This window comes from Marmota monax, unplaced genomic scaffold (assembly GCF_021218885.2).
Source record: "Marmota monax isolate L192 unplaced genomic scaffold, Marmota_monax_Labrador192_F-V1.1 WCK01_AAM20220418_F8-fsc00072, whole genome shotgun sequence".
Lineage (NCBI taxonomy): Eukaryota > Metazoa > Chordata > Mammalia > Rodentia > Sciuridae > Marmota > Marmota monax.
In genome coordinates, this window is record NW_026692356.1 from 2,013,072 (window position 1) to 2,030,805 (window position 17,734).

Here is a 17,734-nt window from a genome sequence, read left to right on the forward strand (position 1 = left end):
CCTGGTAGAGCCCTGGCCTAGTATGTGCAAGGACCAGGGGTTTTTCCCTAATACTCCAATCAAACAAACAAACAAACAAGAAAGAGAAAATAAAAAGAACTGAATGGTGCAGACAACTCTGGACACGATTCATGAGTCTAAAGCTGAGGAGAAGGTAGCAAGCAGTGAGATTTTGATGTCTTTAGAGAAAACACCATACTTTCTTCACTTTAGGAGTGAACCCAGGGCTTATGAGTGAGCACATGTTCTATCACTAAGTCACATCCCTAGTCTGAACTACATCCTAAAGAAAGAGGTAAATCTAGAGCCAGGTAGAGCCAGCCATTCCAACCTGGACTCATCTTATAGACTCACCGAGTGTTAAAGCTGGGGAGAACTTTGAATATCATTTGGCTCAGGACCATCAGAAGATTTTTCAAAAATTTATTTATTTATTATTTCTTACATATATCACAATTGAGGAGTGCATTACATTCATAATTTTTTTGCATTGCAATTCTTAATACACCTTTATACCACAATTTATCAAATCTCTGTTTGTATATAAGGTATGTTGACACCAAATTCACATCTTCATACATGAATTTTGTATAATGATGACCATCTCAAAGATAGTGGAAGGAGACCATCAGAAGATTTTTGGTCCCCCTTATATGTCAAAAGGTTGTCTGAATATAAGTTTCCTAGAGAGAAAGGATATAGCCTGCATGAGATTCACTAAGTAATTTTTGACCCATAAGCAATAAAGGATCACTGATTTATTCCTATCTTCTGAATTAACAAAGGGAAAAAAAAAGCTTAGGGAGAGAAAAGTGTTTTGTTGAAAGGTACACTTCAATGTATTTTTTATTAGAGATGTAGAATAATTCTGAAAAATATCAACCGTGGAGTGTTGCATATGTTTACTAAATACTATTTAAACAAGATTATCAGATATAGCACTGTTTATAAATCATATATGATTATTTATGTACTTTAAATCTTTTAAAAACCATTAAGAAGAAAGTTGTATATGTGATGGGGAGGTCTTAGGCCTTTTTCTCCTAGGGCAGCTGTAAAATATTCTACTTTTTTTTTCCTTTTAAAAAATAACACATTTTTATTGTGATCAGTGTGTGTATGTATGTATGTGTGTGTGTGTGTGTGTGTGTGTTTAAAACATAAAATTTACTATTGTGACCATTTTAATTGTACAACTGAGTGGTATTAAAGATATTCATGTTATTGTGTCACCATTGCTACCATCTATCCAAGGGACTCTATTTATATTGCAAAACTGAAATTCTGTACTCGTTATAACTCTCCATTTTCTCCTCCTTCCAAACCCCAAAACCCATCATTGTATCTTGTTTCTATGAATCTTACTACTCTCAGTACCTCATAAGGTGGAATTGTGTATTATTTGTCTTGTTGTTACTGGTTTATTTCACTTAGGATGATGTCCTTGAGATTTATCCATGTAGTGTGACAAATATAGTGTGTGTCAAATCTTACTTTCTTTTTAAGGCTGAAGGATATTGCCTCATATCTATATGACAAATTATGTCCATCCATTAATTTGTGGATGGAAACTTAGTTTGTGTACATCTTTTGGCTGTTACCAATAATGCTTCTAAAAACAAAGCATGTACAAATAAATGTCTCATTGAGTCCTCTCACACAGTTATTTTGGGTATTGCTAGGTCGTACAGTGATTCTATTTTTATATTTTGAAGAATTGTGACACTGTTTTCTACAATTGCTGTACTATTTACATTCCCACAAGCGGTGCACAAGTGTTTTGTTTTATTCTTATTCTCCTTAATGCTAGTTTCTGGGGTTTTTGTTTGTTTGTTTGTTTGTTTTAATAGCAGCCATGCTAATGGGTGTGAGGTTTTGGTTTGTATTTTTTCTAATGATGTTGAATATCTTTTTCTCTGATTATTGGTCATTTGTATATTTTCTTTGGAAAAATCTCTCTCCAAGTCTTTTGCACATTTTGAAATCAGGTTGTTTGTTCTGTTGTCACTGAGTTTTAGGAGTTCTTTATATATTCTGAATATTAATCCCTCATCAGATATATGATATGCAATATGTTCTCCCATTCTGTGGGTTGCCTTTTTACCCTGTTAATTTTACTCTGTCAGTGGTGTCTTTTGATGGCTAAAGCTTTGGAGTTTCACAAAGTCCACTCTCTCTACTTTTTCCTTTATTACCTATGCTTTTGGTGTCTTTTCTAGGAAATCATCCTAAAATCCAATGTCAAGAAGCTTTTCTCCTATGCTTTCTTCAAAGGGGTTTGTAGATTTAGCTCTTATGTTTGAGACTTTGATCCATTTGGAGTCCATTTTAGTATATGGTGTTAAGTAAAGGTCCAACTTCATTTTTTTTGCATGTAAATATCCAGTTTTCCCAGCACCATTTCTTGGAAAGACTGTGCTTTCCCCAATGAATAGTCTTGGTACTCTTATCAAAAAAATCCACTGATCATACATACAGTTCTTTATTTCTAGACTCTTTGTTCTATCCCATTGGCATGTATGTCTGTCTTTATGCCAGTGCTTGGATTACCACATTTTAAAAATAAGTTTTGAAATCAGGAAGTATGAATCCTCCAACTTCATCGTTTTGTTTGTTTTGTTTGTTTGTTTGTTTGGTTGGTTGGTTTTTTTTAAGAATTTTTTTGGCTGTTTAGGGTTCCTTTAACTTCATGCAAACTTTAGGGTAGTTTTTCTGTTTCTGAAAAAAATGTTAATGGGAATTTTGGTAACAATTGCATTCAATTTGTAGATTCCTTTGGGTAATATTGATATATTAACAATATTAAGTCTTCCAATTCAAACAAGAATGTGTACACATTTGTTTGTATCTTTTTACAATTTCTTTCAGTAATGATTTGTAGTATTAGTATATAAGTTCTTTTTATATACATATCATATTATTTCTGAATAATATGATATGAATGTGTATTTTATTGTTGTATAATGTTGTGTCTGTGTCTCTTAGATCTATTTTATTTTTTGTGGTTTTTAAGAACTCTGTTTCCTTACTTATTTTACTCATCTTACTTCTTCCTTCCAATTTAGATATCATTTATTTATTTTTCTTGCTTAATTTCTCTGGCCAGGACTGCTAGTACCATGCTAAATAGAAGTGGTGTATGCAGGGATCCTTTCCTTGTTCCTGATCTTAGAAGAAAAGCTTTCAGTCTTTTACCATTGAATAGGATGAAAAACTGTGAGTTTTTAAAATATTGATTTTATTATATTGAGGTCATTTCCTTCTATCTGTAGTTTGTGGGTGTGTGTGTGTGTGTAATCATGAAAGGATTTTGGATTCTGTCAAGTGTTGTTTCTATATACAATGATTTGTAGTTTTTTTCCTCTTAATTTTGTTAATATGTAGATTAATTTTCATTTATTGAACCTATCCTTGTATTTTAGGAATAAATTTTACTTGGTTATTTATTTTAAGATATATTTGAATTTAAGACATATTTGAATTTTTAAAGGTATATTTGCATTTGGTTTCCTAGTATTTTGTTTAGGATTTTTATTATTCATATTCTTATGGGATAATGGTACATAAAATCCTTTTGGGGTATTTTTCTGGCTTTGGTATGAGGGCAGTGCTGGTCATATGGAAAGAATAAGGAAATTTTTTCTTCCTCAGCCCTATTTATTTATTTATTTATTATTTCTTTTGAGACAGGGTCTTGCTAAGTTGCTGGAGTCAAACTTATCCTCCTATCTTAGCCTCCCAAGTACTGGGATTATAGGTGTGTACTACCATATTCTGCTATATTTATCTTTTTAAATTGATTGGGACTTATTTGTGGCCAATCATGTAGTCTGTTCTGGAAAATGTCTCCTGTGCACTTGAGAAGAATGTGTATTCTATTGTTGTGTAATGTTGTGCCTATGTCTCTTAGATCTATTTCATTTATTGTGGTTTTTAAGAACTCTGTTTCCTTACTTATTTTGTGTCTAATTGTTCTATCCATTGTTGAAAGTAGGGTATTAAATTCTTCAACTACTCTTTTAGAATTGTCTAGTTCTCTTTTCAATTTTGTCAGTTTTTTTCTTAAGATATTTTGAGGTCCTAATATTAGGAGTGTCAATTTTTATAGTTGTTATTTTTTTCTATATTGAACCTTTTATTAATACATAAAGTTTTCCTTGTCTCTTGTAACTGTTTTAAAAAGTTAATCATTTATTTGATATTAATATAATCACTTCTTTATTTTGGTCACTTATTTGCATGGAATATTTTTTCCTTTCCTTTCACTTTCAATTTATTCATGTCCTTAAATCTAAAGTGAACCTCTTGTAGATAGCATAGAGTTGGAACAGATTTTTTAAATCCATTGTGCCAGTTTTTGTCATTTTAGAAAATTTAATTCATGGGCATTTAAGTAATTATTGGTAAGGAATATTCACTTGTGTCATTTTGCTCTGCTCCCTGAATGTCTGATAGCTGCATTTGTCCCTGTTTCTTACATTACTCTCTCCTTTTCTGTTTAGTTGGTTTTGTTTTCTTATAAACTATTCAAATTCCTTTCTCATTTCCTTTTATTTGTGGTTACCTTGGAGATTACATTTAATGTCTTATAGTTGTAATACTATAATTTGAATTTATACCAGCATAACTTCAATAACATATGAAAACTCTACTTCCACACATCTCTGTATACAACCTTTCAATTATTGATAATATAGAATTACATTTTTATACATTGTGTGTCCAAAAACATAAACTAATAATTGCCCTTTATACATTAATCTCTTAAATCATATAGAAAGCTATATATTACAGTTACAAACCAGATTACACCGACACTAGCTTTAATAGTAGATTCTTTTTTTAAATAGTTTCATTTGTAGATGGGCACAATACCTTCTTATTTTAGTTGTGCATTTTTTTATGTGGTACCAGGGATCGAACCCAGTGCCTCACGCATGCTAGGCAAGTGCTCTGCCGCTGAGCCACCCTGATAGTAGATTCTTGAAATGTGAATTCATCTCTTAAATCATGTAAAAAACAAAAACATAAATTATAAGCCAAAGTTAAAACAAGAGTTGTTTTTATAATTTTCATTATATTTATCTTTACTGAATTATTATTTTTTCATACAGCTTCCAGTTACTATTTAGTGACCTTTTATTTCAAACAACAGGACTCTTTTTTAACATTTTTTTTTTTGAGGGGAGGGTACCAGGGATTGAACTCAGGGGCACTCAACCACTGAGCCACATCCCCAGGCCTATTTTATTCAGAGACAGAGTTTCACTGAGTTGCTTGGCATCTCACTTTTGCTAAGGCTGGCTTTGAACTCACGATCCCACCTGCCTCAGCCTCCCGAGCTACTGGGATTATAGGTGTGTGTCACCACATCAGGCTAACGTGGTAACATTTCTTCAGCTTTTGTTAATCTGAGAATGTCTTAATTTCACCTTACCTTTGAAGGATAGTCTTGCTGGATATAGGTTTCTTGGATGAAATTTTTCAAAAAATTCAGCCCCACTGCCTCATAGTTTTTGATATCTTATTTATCTTTTATCTGATAAGCCACTAGTCTCTTGCTATTTTCAAGATTCTCTTCATCTTTGTCTTTTGACAATTTGATTATTATGTGTCTTGGTATAGATACCTTGGAATTCATCTTACGTGGGATTCATTAAGGTCTTGAATATTAATGTCTTCCATCAAATTTAGGAAAATTTTGGACATTATTTCTTTTGAATAATCTCTCTTCCTTCTTTCTCTCTCTTTTCTCCTTTTGGGATTCTCATACTGCGTGCATCTGTCTACTCGATGGTGTCCCATAGATTCCTTAGGTTCTGTTCACTTTTCTTCAATCGTTTTTTCTTCTGTTCTACACAATTAATAATTTCAATCGTTCTTTCTTCAGATTTACTGATTCTTTTCTTTTACATGCTCAAGTCTGCTTTTGAATCAGTCTAGTAAATTTCTCACTTCTGTTATTATACTTTCACATCCAGAGTTCTTTTTTAGGCATTTTTTTTAAAAAATGTATTTCTGTTTCATTCACATTCTTTTCCTAATGTTTTCTATGTATTCCTTTAGTTCTTTCAGCATCTTTAAGACAGTTGTTTTAAAGTATTTGTGTAGCAAGTTCATTATCTCATTATTCATTATCTTAGGTTTCTGTTGGTTTACTTTTTTCCCCCATGAGTGAGATATAATTTCCTGTGTCTTTTTATGCCTTATGATTTTTTATTGTTGTTGCTGAAAGTTAGATATTTTAATCTAATAATATAGTAACTCTGGAAATCAGATTCTTCCTCATTCTCTAGGAATTCGCTGATTTTTGTTTTGGTTTTGTTTGTTTGTTTTAAATTGTAGTCTTTCTCTTTGTTAGGAGCCTAAAGTGTAAACTAAAGATCTTTTTAGGGCTGGGTGTGGTATTACATACCTGAAATCTCAGGAAATTATATCTCACTCAGTGACTGGGGAACCCAAGACAGGAGGATCCTAAGTTCAAGGCCAGCCTTAGCAAATGAGGCCCTAAGCAACTTAGTAAGACCCTGTCTCAAAATAAAATAAAAAATATGTTTTTAAAAAGGGCTGAGGATGTAACTCAATGGCAGAGCACCTCTGAATTCAATTCCTAGTATCAAAAAACAAACAAAAAATTTCTTCAGATACAAATGGTTGCTTTTGTTTTTATTGTTGTTTCTACTTATTTGTTTTCTTTTGCAGGGCAAGGGATCAAACCCAAGACCTTGCATATTCTAGGCAAGCACCCTACCACTGATCTACATCCTCAGCTCTGTGTTCTTTTGAATGTCCTAGATTTAATATCTGGCTCTTAAAAAGGAAAAAGAAAATAACTAATGAGGGGAAAAATGAAAAGCAAAAAAAAAAAAAAAAAGTTCTGGTCCTTAGACCCTTAGAAGTTGCTGCAACTATGGTACCTAATAAAATAATCATGTGTGACATGTCTGATAGGGAGTAAACCAGTCCATTTTAGTTTTGAGAGAACAACCCTAAGAGTTGTTACCAAAAAATGGAAAACATCATTTTTAGGGTTCTGCTGAGAAACAGAACCAGCAGAGTGTGTGTGTGTGTGTGTGTGTGTGTGTGTGTGTGAATATGTGAATGTATGTGTGTGCCCATGTAAAATATGTTTGTGTTCATGTGTGTGTGTATGTGTGTGTGCATGAGTGTTTGTGAGGAGAGAGATTTATTCTAAGAAATTGGCTCACAGTGCTAGAGGCTGTGTAAGTCCAAAATCTGCAGCGTAGGCTGTGTGGAGGTATTGTAGTTTGAGTCCAAAGGCAGCCTTCCAATGGTATTTCTTCTTGCCAAGAGACATCAGTCTTTGTTCTATTAAGGCCTTCAACTGATTGGATGAGGCCCATCTACATTATAGACAGTAATTTGTTTTACTGAATATCCACCAAGTTAATTGTTAATCTGGTCCAAAAAAGCACCTTCACAGAAATACCCAGGATAATATTTGACCAAATATCTGTTTTTCATGGTCCTGCCAAGTGGATATATACATTTACCCATAATACTATCTTAACCTTAGTAACAAAAATGGCAATATTAAATGACACAATGACAGAATTCTATATTCTTATAATTTAAATTCTCATGCTTATAGTATTTTGTTTATAAAAGTTTTGCTGTGTGAATTATAGCACATCAAGTTCCCTACAGTTAGAAACCACATATTTGGTATTTCTACTGTCTCCCTAAGACCCCGAGATAAATCTTGAGTGCACGTATAAAACCTGTGCATTTCTCTCCCTAGAAGTAGGACTTATGCAAGAGGGAATAAAGTTGCTGTGTAGCCACCCAATAGACTAGGAAGCTTTGTTAGATGGGGCTAAAATGGCAAGAGAATTCCTTAGCAAAGCAAAAGGCTGAAGAATCATTAACATAAACCTCTATAATGTCCCCATGACTTTGACTTTTAATGGATTATTGCCCTCTCTCCTGGCCTATTTGCTGTTCAGCCCTGATCTCTTTTTGGCTTCCGATGCTTTCCATGTCCTTTCACTATCCCAATTTTCTGCCTGGAATTTTCCACCATTCCGCATCTTCTCTCTTGAGATGATTATGTAACTATTTACTTGGGTGACTTATTCCATTCGTTACTCTCTGGACAAAATGATTTTCCTAATTTTTTTTTTTTTTTTTTTTTTTTTTACTTCTTGAGGCTACTGGACTCATACTTTGGATCCCCTTGGTGTTTTAAAGTAATTTATGTCAATCATTTTTAGTAGACTTTTGCATTTTTCCACCTTCTTAGCTATTTTTCCTGTGAGAATTCATGCTAAATGCCGTTTGTCCTCAAGGAAGTGGCTTTTCTCTCAGCTTCATTTTTAACCTGAAAATGAACAAGTTAGAACTCATGACCATCAAGTTGACTTTTACTTTGAATCTATTAGGTTACGTGGGCAATGTGATCTTGAGGTTTAACAGGCATTGTAGGTGCACTTAGAAAACATGGAATTTAGTAAATGTCTTCCTCTGTCACCCTTACAGAGTGGGGTGTGTGTCCTGTTTTTAATGTGATAGTCATCTAATCTCAAAATTTCTTTTTTTTTAACACATAATCTCATTTATATGTGGAATCTAGGAAAAATTGACTGTGTAGAAGTAGAGTCAAATGATGGTTACTAGAAGCAAGAGATAGAGAGTTGGGAGGGAATTGGGAGTTACTGGACAGGGTAGTTTCAGTTAGATAGGAGGAATAACTTTTGAGATGGATTGCACAGTAGGGTGTCTAGAATCAATAACAATGTATTGTAAATTTCAAAATGTCACCACAAAAATGTCAAGTAGGATGATCTATATGTTAATTTCCTTTGACTTAAAACATCACACTGTTCTCCGTATGAATATACTAAAATTATGATTTGTCAATTAAAAATAATGCAAATGTAATAAAAGATAAATAAGCCAATTGGGAAATGAGACAGTTCTTTAAATCTATCTAAGTGGCCAATAAATTCATGAAAAGATGTTCAATATCCTTAGTCATTAGGAAAATGCAGATCACAATCATGAGATAGCACCTCATACTCACTAAAATGGCTGTGTTAAAAAGACAGATAATAACAATGTTGGTGAGTGTTTGGAGAAGTTGAAACTCTTACACATTGCTGGAGGTAATTTAAACTGGTTTACCCCTTTGACAAAGAGTTGGGAGTTCTATCTCAACATTTCTTGCTCTACCTAATTTCATTTCTCATTTAATTTGGGTCCTTTTGTTTTTCTTATTGATATTCTGGGATGAATCTTTCTTTCTACCATTCTGTTTACTTCTACAGAAATCCTGTTTTCACCAAATGATATATGAAATGCAAAGAGTGTTATAATTCATCACCCTAGCACTTCTTAGGCCAGTGGTCTTTGAAGGGGCATCAATACCAGCCTGTGTGTAAAACACTATTGGAGTTCAGGAAGAAATAGTTACACTTCTATCAGATTGCTATTTTAACTGAATCCTTTAAAATTATAATTAATATTTTTATGAATGTGTATGTTAATATGTTAGTAAACATTTAGAGAAGAATCTGTCTCTGCATCTGCTTACAGTATATTGCTTGAATTTTTCTTATTATTTGGGATGTCTGACTCAAGATCTTAGAGGACAAATGTGTTCCTTATATTTTTTTGGGGGAGGGTGTTATTGGGAGCTGATCTCAGAGATGCTTAACCAGTGAGCTACATCCCCAGCTTCTTTTTATTTTTTGAGTCAGGGTCTCCCTAAATTGCTGAGGCTGGCTATGAACTTTCAATCCTCCTACATCAGCCTCCTGAGTCTCTGGGATTTCAGGTGTACACCACTATGCCTGGCTTTAGAAAATTTTTAATCTCATAGTAATATAAATATACAAATTTACTACACTCTCATATAAACATAAAGCCTCATGACTCTTAGGCTTTATTAACTCATGACTGACTATTGCCCTTGTTAATTTACTATGTTAGTTATAAAATCACTAGAGCTTTGTATTCAGGGTTGCTTGGTTTTAATGGCAGAAGCTAACTCTGACCAGTAAGAATACTGAAAGAGCAGTAGTTGGCTCTCAAAATCAAAAGAGAAGCAAGTGATGTGACCTGCTAAGAACAGAGCTGCAGCAGTGCTGGACCTCAGGAGTAGACCCCCCTTCGTATCTGGGGGCCTTGCTTTGGTTGACTCAGCTCTAGTTACCTTCCCTCCATGAATGTCTCCACTCAGGATTTACATTTCCAAGAAACAGTGTGACAGTCTACCTTCAGTTACATGCCACACCCTAAAAATCATTTATTAACATCCTTCCTTATATTTCCTGTGATCCTTCACAACCATTCACGTCTATAAATCCCAACGCTAGGCCATCACTACTGGCTGAAAAATGCCGATTCTAGTGATGTCATCTTCATATCCAGAAAGAGAGAGAGAGAGAGAGAGAAACTGTTGGTTGTGGGTGTTTTTTTCCCTCTTTATACCTTCAGGGATAAAATATAATATAAAGGCTTTTTTCCAGAAATAATTAAAAACCCTTAGAATAAATTTTAGAAAGTTCAGAACAAATTTTAAATTAATTTTTCTTTCCTGCTCTATATCAATGAATTATTATACTTTGATACTATCATAAAATCCATATTTAGGCTGGGGATGTGGCTCTGCGGTAGAGTGTCTGCCTGGCATGCACAAGGCCCTAGGTTCCCCAGCACGACCAAAAATAAAAATAAAAATAAAAATAAAAGAAAATCCACATTTAATCATTTTGGCCTTTAGTTCATAGGGAAAAAAAGATGGAGATTAAAATTTAACTTTTTTGAAATATAAACTGCCTGGGTAGCATTTTGGAAAAGAGTGATAACAAATGCTGATATTCTTTCTTCAGATACTCTGTTATAAAATGTTTAAGGGAGAAACTTCAAGTGTTGATTTAGACAATCACTTTTTACAATTTTTTTATTTGTTATTTTTAGTTATACATGACAGTAGAATATATTTTGACATACATACATAGAGCATAACTTCCTATTCTTGTGGTTGTATATGATGTGGAGTTACACTGTTCGTGTATTCAAATAGGAACATAGGAAAGTTATGTCCAATCATTCTAGTGTCTTTCCAATTCCCATCCCCCCTCTTCCCTTCATTCCCCTCTAATTCAGTGAATTTCTGTTCTTCCCTCTGTCCCTTCCCCACTTATTATGAGTTAGCATCTGCATATCAGAAAGAACATTTGGCCTTTGGTTTGGAGGATTACCTTATTTAGCTTAGCATGATAGTTTCCAGGTCCATCCATTTACCAGTAAATGCCATAATTTTATTGAAGGGTACCTAGATCAGTTCCATAGCTTAGCTATTGTTAATTGAGCTGCTATAAACATTGATGTGTCCATCTCACTGTAGTAGTCTGATTTTAAGTCCTTCGGGTATATGCCGAGAAGTGAGATAACTGGGTCAAAAGGTGATTCCATTCAAATTTGAAAAATGATATAGGGAAGGTGTTTTATCTTTAATTAAATTTTTTAAAATTCATTGAATTTTGAAGCTCATCAATTAGGATAGGATTTATGCATAGAAGGAGAAAGTCATTAAGGGATATATCTAACATGGAACCCAAACACCCAATATCCAACTATCCCACCATTGAAATACCCATTTGGCCAAATCTGGCCTTTAAATTTCTGGGTGAAAGTTAAATGCCATCTTGAGGGAATCAAATATATCCCCATTTTAAATCTCAATCAGTGTCTTCCTCTACTTGGCTTATTAGATAAGCAGCAAGAGCCTAATACTAATGGGACACGTATAAGGTACTTGGCAAAGCAGAGAAATCAGACAATGACCACTCATGATTTAGGTCTATTCCATCAAGTCCAGAGCAGGTCAAGGGCAGGAGCACTGTACTGTCCCCCTTGCATGAGGAACAGGAGGATGAAAATTGAGAGGAGACACTTTATTTCAAATTCTCTTGAGGATCAGTAATGCTTATGTCTGACCAGGTGGCAGTGATGGAAAGACGACATAATGTTTGGTTGTCTCTTCATGATAGCCCTTCATTTTGTAATCTCTACAAAGATAAAAACAAAAGAAAAATGAGGCCATTTTTAAGAAAATATTCTGAATTGCATTTTTTAATATTTTGGCATACAGAATAATTGTTCTCAATGTTACTTTTTTATTTGTGAAATTGAATACTCAGAAAAAAATCCATTCAAATAAATAGAAACAAACTGAAAAAAAAACACAAAAATTGGGGCTGGGGTTGTGGTTTAATGGTAGAGCACTTGCTTAGCATGTGTGAGTCTCAGCACCACATATAAATAAAATAAAAGTCCACTTACAACTAGAATAAATATATATTTGAAAAAAACCCACAGAAACAATTTTAGTTAAATAGGAGTACGAAGTTCTGGTGTGCTACTGCATGGTAGACCGACTGTAGATAAAGATAATGCACTGTATATTTTGAATGTTTTCACCATAAAGAGATCATAAACATTTGAAGAGATAGATATGATCAGATATTATTAATCTGATTTGATACAGTGTATAAATGTATCGAAACATCACATGATACCTCATAAATATATTCGATTTTTATGATTTTATGTATTGGTTTAGTATAAATTTAAATTTAAAATGACTGATTCTATTAACGATGTTGGTTTAAATGTTAGATATAGTTAATTTAAAACTTTGTAATTTGGCCAAAGTTGATAGATGGAAAATAATTTTATGCACATTTACAACTTAACTACTATGTATATAACATCATATAAAACATTTTAAAATTCCCCAGATTTGTTTATGGGGAGAGGAAGGAAGACAAACACCATTCAGAAAACAATTACATGCCAAAATATGTAATTAGAGTTCAAATAGTATAAACTGTAGAGCATCAGAGGAAGTAGAAATTAGTATGATCAGAAGCAGATTAGAAGCCAGAATGGGAGAATAAGACTTGTAATGGGACCGTGGGCAGGGTTTAGATATGAAAATAGGAAATAGGAGAATTATTCTGTATTTTGGTTATGTAGAGATCCTGGTTCAGTCTTCTTTAAAGTTAAGTCCAGTGACAGTGCTTTGAGGGAACAGAATTTTAATATTCACTCGTAAGAAAATTTATAGCAATCGGAATCACTTTACAAGGTTAATTAATGCAAGAGGTAATCTCTCATCTCTTTCTTCTAGGTGTGTCTGCACAGCTCACCAGCACCAGGCACCGTCGGAACACATCGGTGGGAACACCATTTTGGATGGCTCCTGAGGTCAGAGTTTTGAGAAAGACAGTGTTCTCACTTCCCTTTTTATGTGTACTGTATCTCCACAGTATTTTAGAATACAACAGAAGAAAGGGACCTTTGTGTTATTTTAACATGGGATTTTTGCATGTGTGAGAAAGAGCACTGGAGTTGGCCCATAAGTGGGCCATGAATAAACGAATGAACAGATATAAAGTGAAATGAATGAGTTAACCCAATGAGGTAGCAAGAAGCTACTTGCAGTTTTAATTTTTCATTAATTTACTCCACCATGAGACCAGCGCACTGGTTTCATTAATGAGGTTCTTGGCAAAAAAGTTAGCTAGCGAGATCGAAATAAAACACATAGACTCAGTTACCTTTTTCTATAACAAGGTCCGAGACAGCTCCCCTCTCTGGTTCCCACCTTGAACCACCCGGTAGGGCAGCAAGGATTACTCAGGGCTAGCAGGAGAGAGAGAGAGAGGGAGCACGCCAGGGAGTAGCCTTTTATTGGGGAACAAGAAATTCAGGGGAGAATTCCATCCAATGAAGGTTGCGGGGGGCCGCACTCCAAGGTCAGGGTCAGTGATTGGCCCCCGGGGTCAGTGGTCAGTCACACCCCCACACAGACAGGCTCTCTCATCAGGAGAGGGCCGGGAAAGCTCCGACACAGATTAGCCAGAGTGCCTCAGACCCAAACCGGGAGTTGCCCAGTCACGTGTGAGAATGGCTCTCCACAATTTACTTCTTGGTTTAGCATGTATCTGTTATAGATTTGTATGTTTTGTGTTTAAATTAGAAATATGAGAACCCTTGACTTTGTTATATCAGATTCAGGTCCATCAACCAATGTATCAAGTTCCCATTATTGTTCACCCACTTGGGGTCAGCTTTAGTAGATTCTTTTCATCATTACATGAATGAAATTGTAGATAAACTACTAAAATAGTTAAGGAAAAAAGTGTTGAGTCACATCTTCCCCCTGCAGTCACTGTTTAGTGCCTTCTGTCTTTTTCGTTATGTTTATCAATAAAGAACACTTATTTTTGAAAACTCTCTCTGCAACCATTGGGAAAAGCTCTGCTATTTATCTATGATTTTCTAGGGAATGAAGGAAGGAGAAGCAATTCAAACACTATATTAATATTGCAAAATCTTCTAATTAAATTTGGCATTTAAATCCTGGTATAATCTTTTTATTTGAATACCAATTCAATTATTTGTTTATAAAAAGTTAGAATGTATACATACAAAATAAGGAGAGAGAATTTACTATTTTAAGAAACTTTATGAAAATCCAGTGGATTAAAAAAACTTAACAGGGGCTAAATCTGAAAATAAAAATATGAAGTCTACTCATTAGCAAAAACAGAATTGGATGAGAATCTCAAAAGAGTTTCTTTAAGCCGGGCATGGCACACGCCTGTACTCCCAGTGGCTTGGCAGACTGAGGCAGGAGGATCACCAGTTCAAAGCCAGCCTCAGCAAAAGTGAGGTGCTAAGCAACTCAGTGAGATCCTGTCTCTGAATAAAATACAAAATAGGGCTGGAGATGTGGCTCAGTGTTTGAGTGCCCCTGAGTTCAATCCCTGGTACCCCCTCCCCCCAAAAAGAGTTTCTTTAGTGTTTTTTTCTGATACCTTTTGAATACTTGTAAAAAATTGAAAACAATGAGAAGTCAATAAAAATGTAGTTTCCTACCAAATATTTTGCATCTTGTTAGCATGTATTAATAATTAATATGAATAATGCAGCTTATGATATTTATGATTAATACCCTAGCTATATGTTTTATGTTAATTTATAATAACAAAGCCATTATCATATATTTGAGTTTGCCTTTTAATAAAAACAGTTCTTAATGTGTAATTAGTAAACAGTCATTTTTATGTCATTATTTATTATTAATAAACTTACAATAACTGCAAATAGGGCTTTCTTTTAGCAAACTAAAGGTTATTATAGAAAAGAAAAAAGACACCCTGATGTTCTTCCAAGCTGCCGAATAAATATATGCTCGGGATTTTGTGCATATTTTATTCATCTCTCTATAATAAGTACTTTTTAATCTTGAAGACTGTGTTTTGAGTATCAAGATGCCCCATATAAACCACTTCTGTCTTATTAATGAAATAAATAATATTTATTTTATTGAATAATAAATATTTTGACCCTAATTGACATAGAAGTATTTCATTGTTTTTAGGACTTCAGAGGCAAGCTTGTTGAAATCAAAAATCCTTGATTTCTAATGTTTTAAAATCAGATCTTTATAGTTATACGTAGTATTTGGGCTCATCCTGACAAACTCATATATGCATGGAAGTCGATTGCAGTTTATGAGCCTCCCTTTCTCCTCCCGCTCTCCCTCCCCTCTCCCGTTGCCTTTCCTCTACTGGATTTCCTTTCTCTTGTCTATTAATTGATACTTGATTGGTTTTTTGTATTATCCTATCCTTCCCTCCCACTTTCCTCTATTTTACTCTAGCTTCCACATATGAAAGAAAACATTCAATCTTTGAGATTCTGAGCTTGGCTTATTTCACTTATCATGATAGTCTCCATTTCCATCCATTTACTGGCAAAAATGGCATAATTTCATTCTTTTTATGGCTGAGTGGAACTCTATCTTGTGTGTGTGTGTGTGTGTGTATCACAATTTCTTAATCCACTAACCTGCGTTGAGTCCATAATTTAACTATTGTGAATTGTGCTGCTATAAAGGTGGATGTATCGCCCTAGTATTTTAGATCTTTGGGGAAAATGCCAAGAAGTGGGATAGCTGGGTCATATGGTGGTTCCATCCCTAGCTTTTTTTTTTTTTTTAGGAATCTCTATATTGCTTTCCAAATTTTTTATATTCGTCTGCAGTCCCACTAATAATGTGCAAGTGTTCCTGTCTCTTGCAAATTATTAGTGGGAGTACAGTATTTATTGCTAGTATTTATTGTTGTTGGTATTCTTGATCATTGATTTGACATTTTTTTTAGAAAGTCTGCTTCAAAGGTAGTATTGTTGGTTACCTAAAGCTATCCTTTCCAAACTGGAATGCAGATGTGCCAGGGCAAAGGGGTCAAAGGAACTGACTACAATGGTAGGTGACCATACAACATTTTGTATGAATGTGTATACCTTGGAGAGTTCAAGGGGTGTTATAGGTAAAGATTCTAGAACAAGCACAAACAAGAGATGTCCCAGGAAAACTGGCACATAAGTTCACCTGAACCTATGAGGATATATTCCTAGACCACATTTCTAAAGCCACAGAATTATCCTGAAGGAACAATTTTACTAGAAAAAAAAATTGGTATAAAAAACATATTATTTTTATGCTAAGGCAAAGATATGGAACAGAATGGAAATTTCATGTGAATATGTTTTTAAATTTTTGATGGTCTTAAAGAGCTATAATGCATAGACTATATAATCCACCTACTTATCATGTACAATGTTACAGTTTTAGTGTACATTCAGAGGACTGTGTAGTCATCACCACCATCTAAGTTTAGAACATTTTTGTTGCCCTCTTGTACTGTTAATGAGCATTTCTCATCTCCTTTCAAACTCCCCTACCTTAGGCAAACACTGATCTCCTTTTGGCTATATGGGTTTGCCTATTATGAGCATTTCATATAAATTGAATCATACAATATGTGGCCCTTGTCTGGCTTCTTTCATTTGGTTTGATATTTTCAAGATTCATCCATATTGTAGCATTTATTAGCACTCCTTTTTATGGCTGAACAGTATTTGATGGTAGGTATATGTCACATTGTGATTATCTGTTCTTCAGTTGAATGACATTTAGGTTGTTTCCACATTTGGGCTCTCATGAACAATACAGCTATGAATATTTGCTACATGGATTTTTAATGTAAAATTTGGAACTGTTATGCTTTCTCCTGGTTCTTCAGGATATCCTCTCTAATTTTTAGCAGTTCAACCTTGTGCAATATTAAAAATATTTTGGTAAGAAAGTTTGAGAAGCCCTGTATAAGATGATGTCCCTAGCATACTAAGTTTGGAAACAATATTGCCTCTCTTTCTTTCTCTCTCTCTCTATGTATTTTAAATATATTACATATAGTATATATTTATATATTTTATTATACATTTTATATCTGTATCACATATCTAATTACATAAATATATATTTACATGTATTATATTTATGTTTTATGTAATATATATTATACAAATAATTTGTGTCTGTATTTATTATTGGCCTTCAGGTGGCTAGGAATGGATCACCTCATAGCCTTCATATGTATTTGCCCATGAACTTGCTGCCCAACCCAGAACCTGAACATTATTGGCACATTTGTTCCTGTCTCTTCCTCTATCCCATTTTTTTGCCTCCTCTAGAGAACTGTTGTTTTATATGTTGTACTCATCATTACCTTTCTTTTATTTTCTTAAAATCCTACTTATATATTTATACTTAGGTGATTTGCTGCCATTTTACTGCTTTTAGTGTCAGGTAGGAAGAAAAACTTATTAATGAGGAATTCACCCTTCCTAA

At 34.0% G+C, this 17,734-nt stretch overlaps 1 protein-coding gene across 1 annotated transcript in view; it reads left to right on the forward strand.

Moving 5' to 3' along the window:
* The window catches only part of Myo3a (myosin IIIA), a 203,283-nt gene that overhangs the window by 36,171 nt on the left and 149,378 nt on the right, over positions 1-17,734 (forward strand). Inside the window, exon 5 of the mRNA XM_046442267.2 lies at positions 13,160-13,236. Coding sequence (XP_046298223.1) covers positions 13,160-13,236 — 77 coding nt within the window. The remainder of the gene's footprint in view (positions 1-13,159; positions 13,237-17,734) is intronic.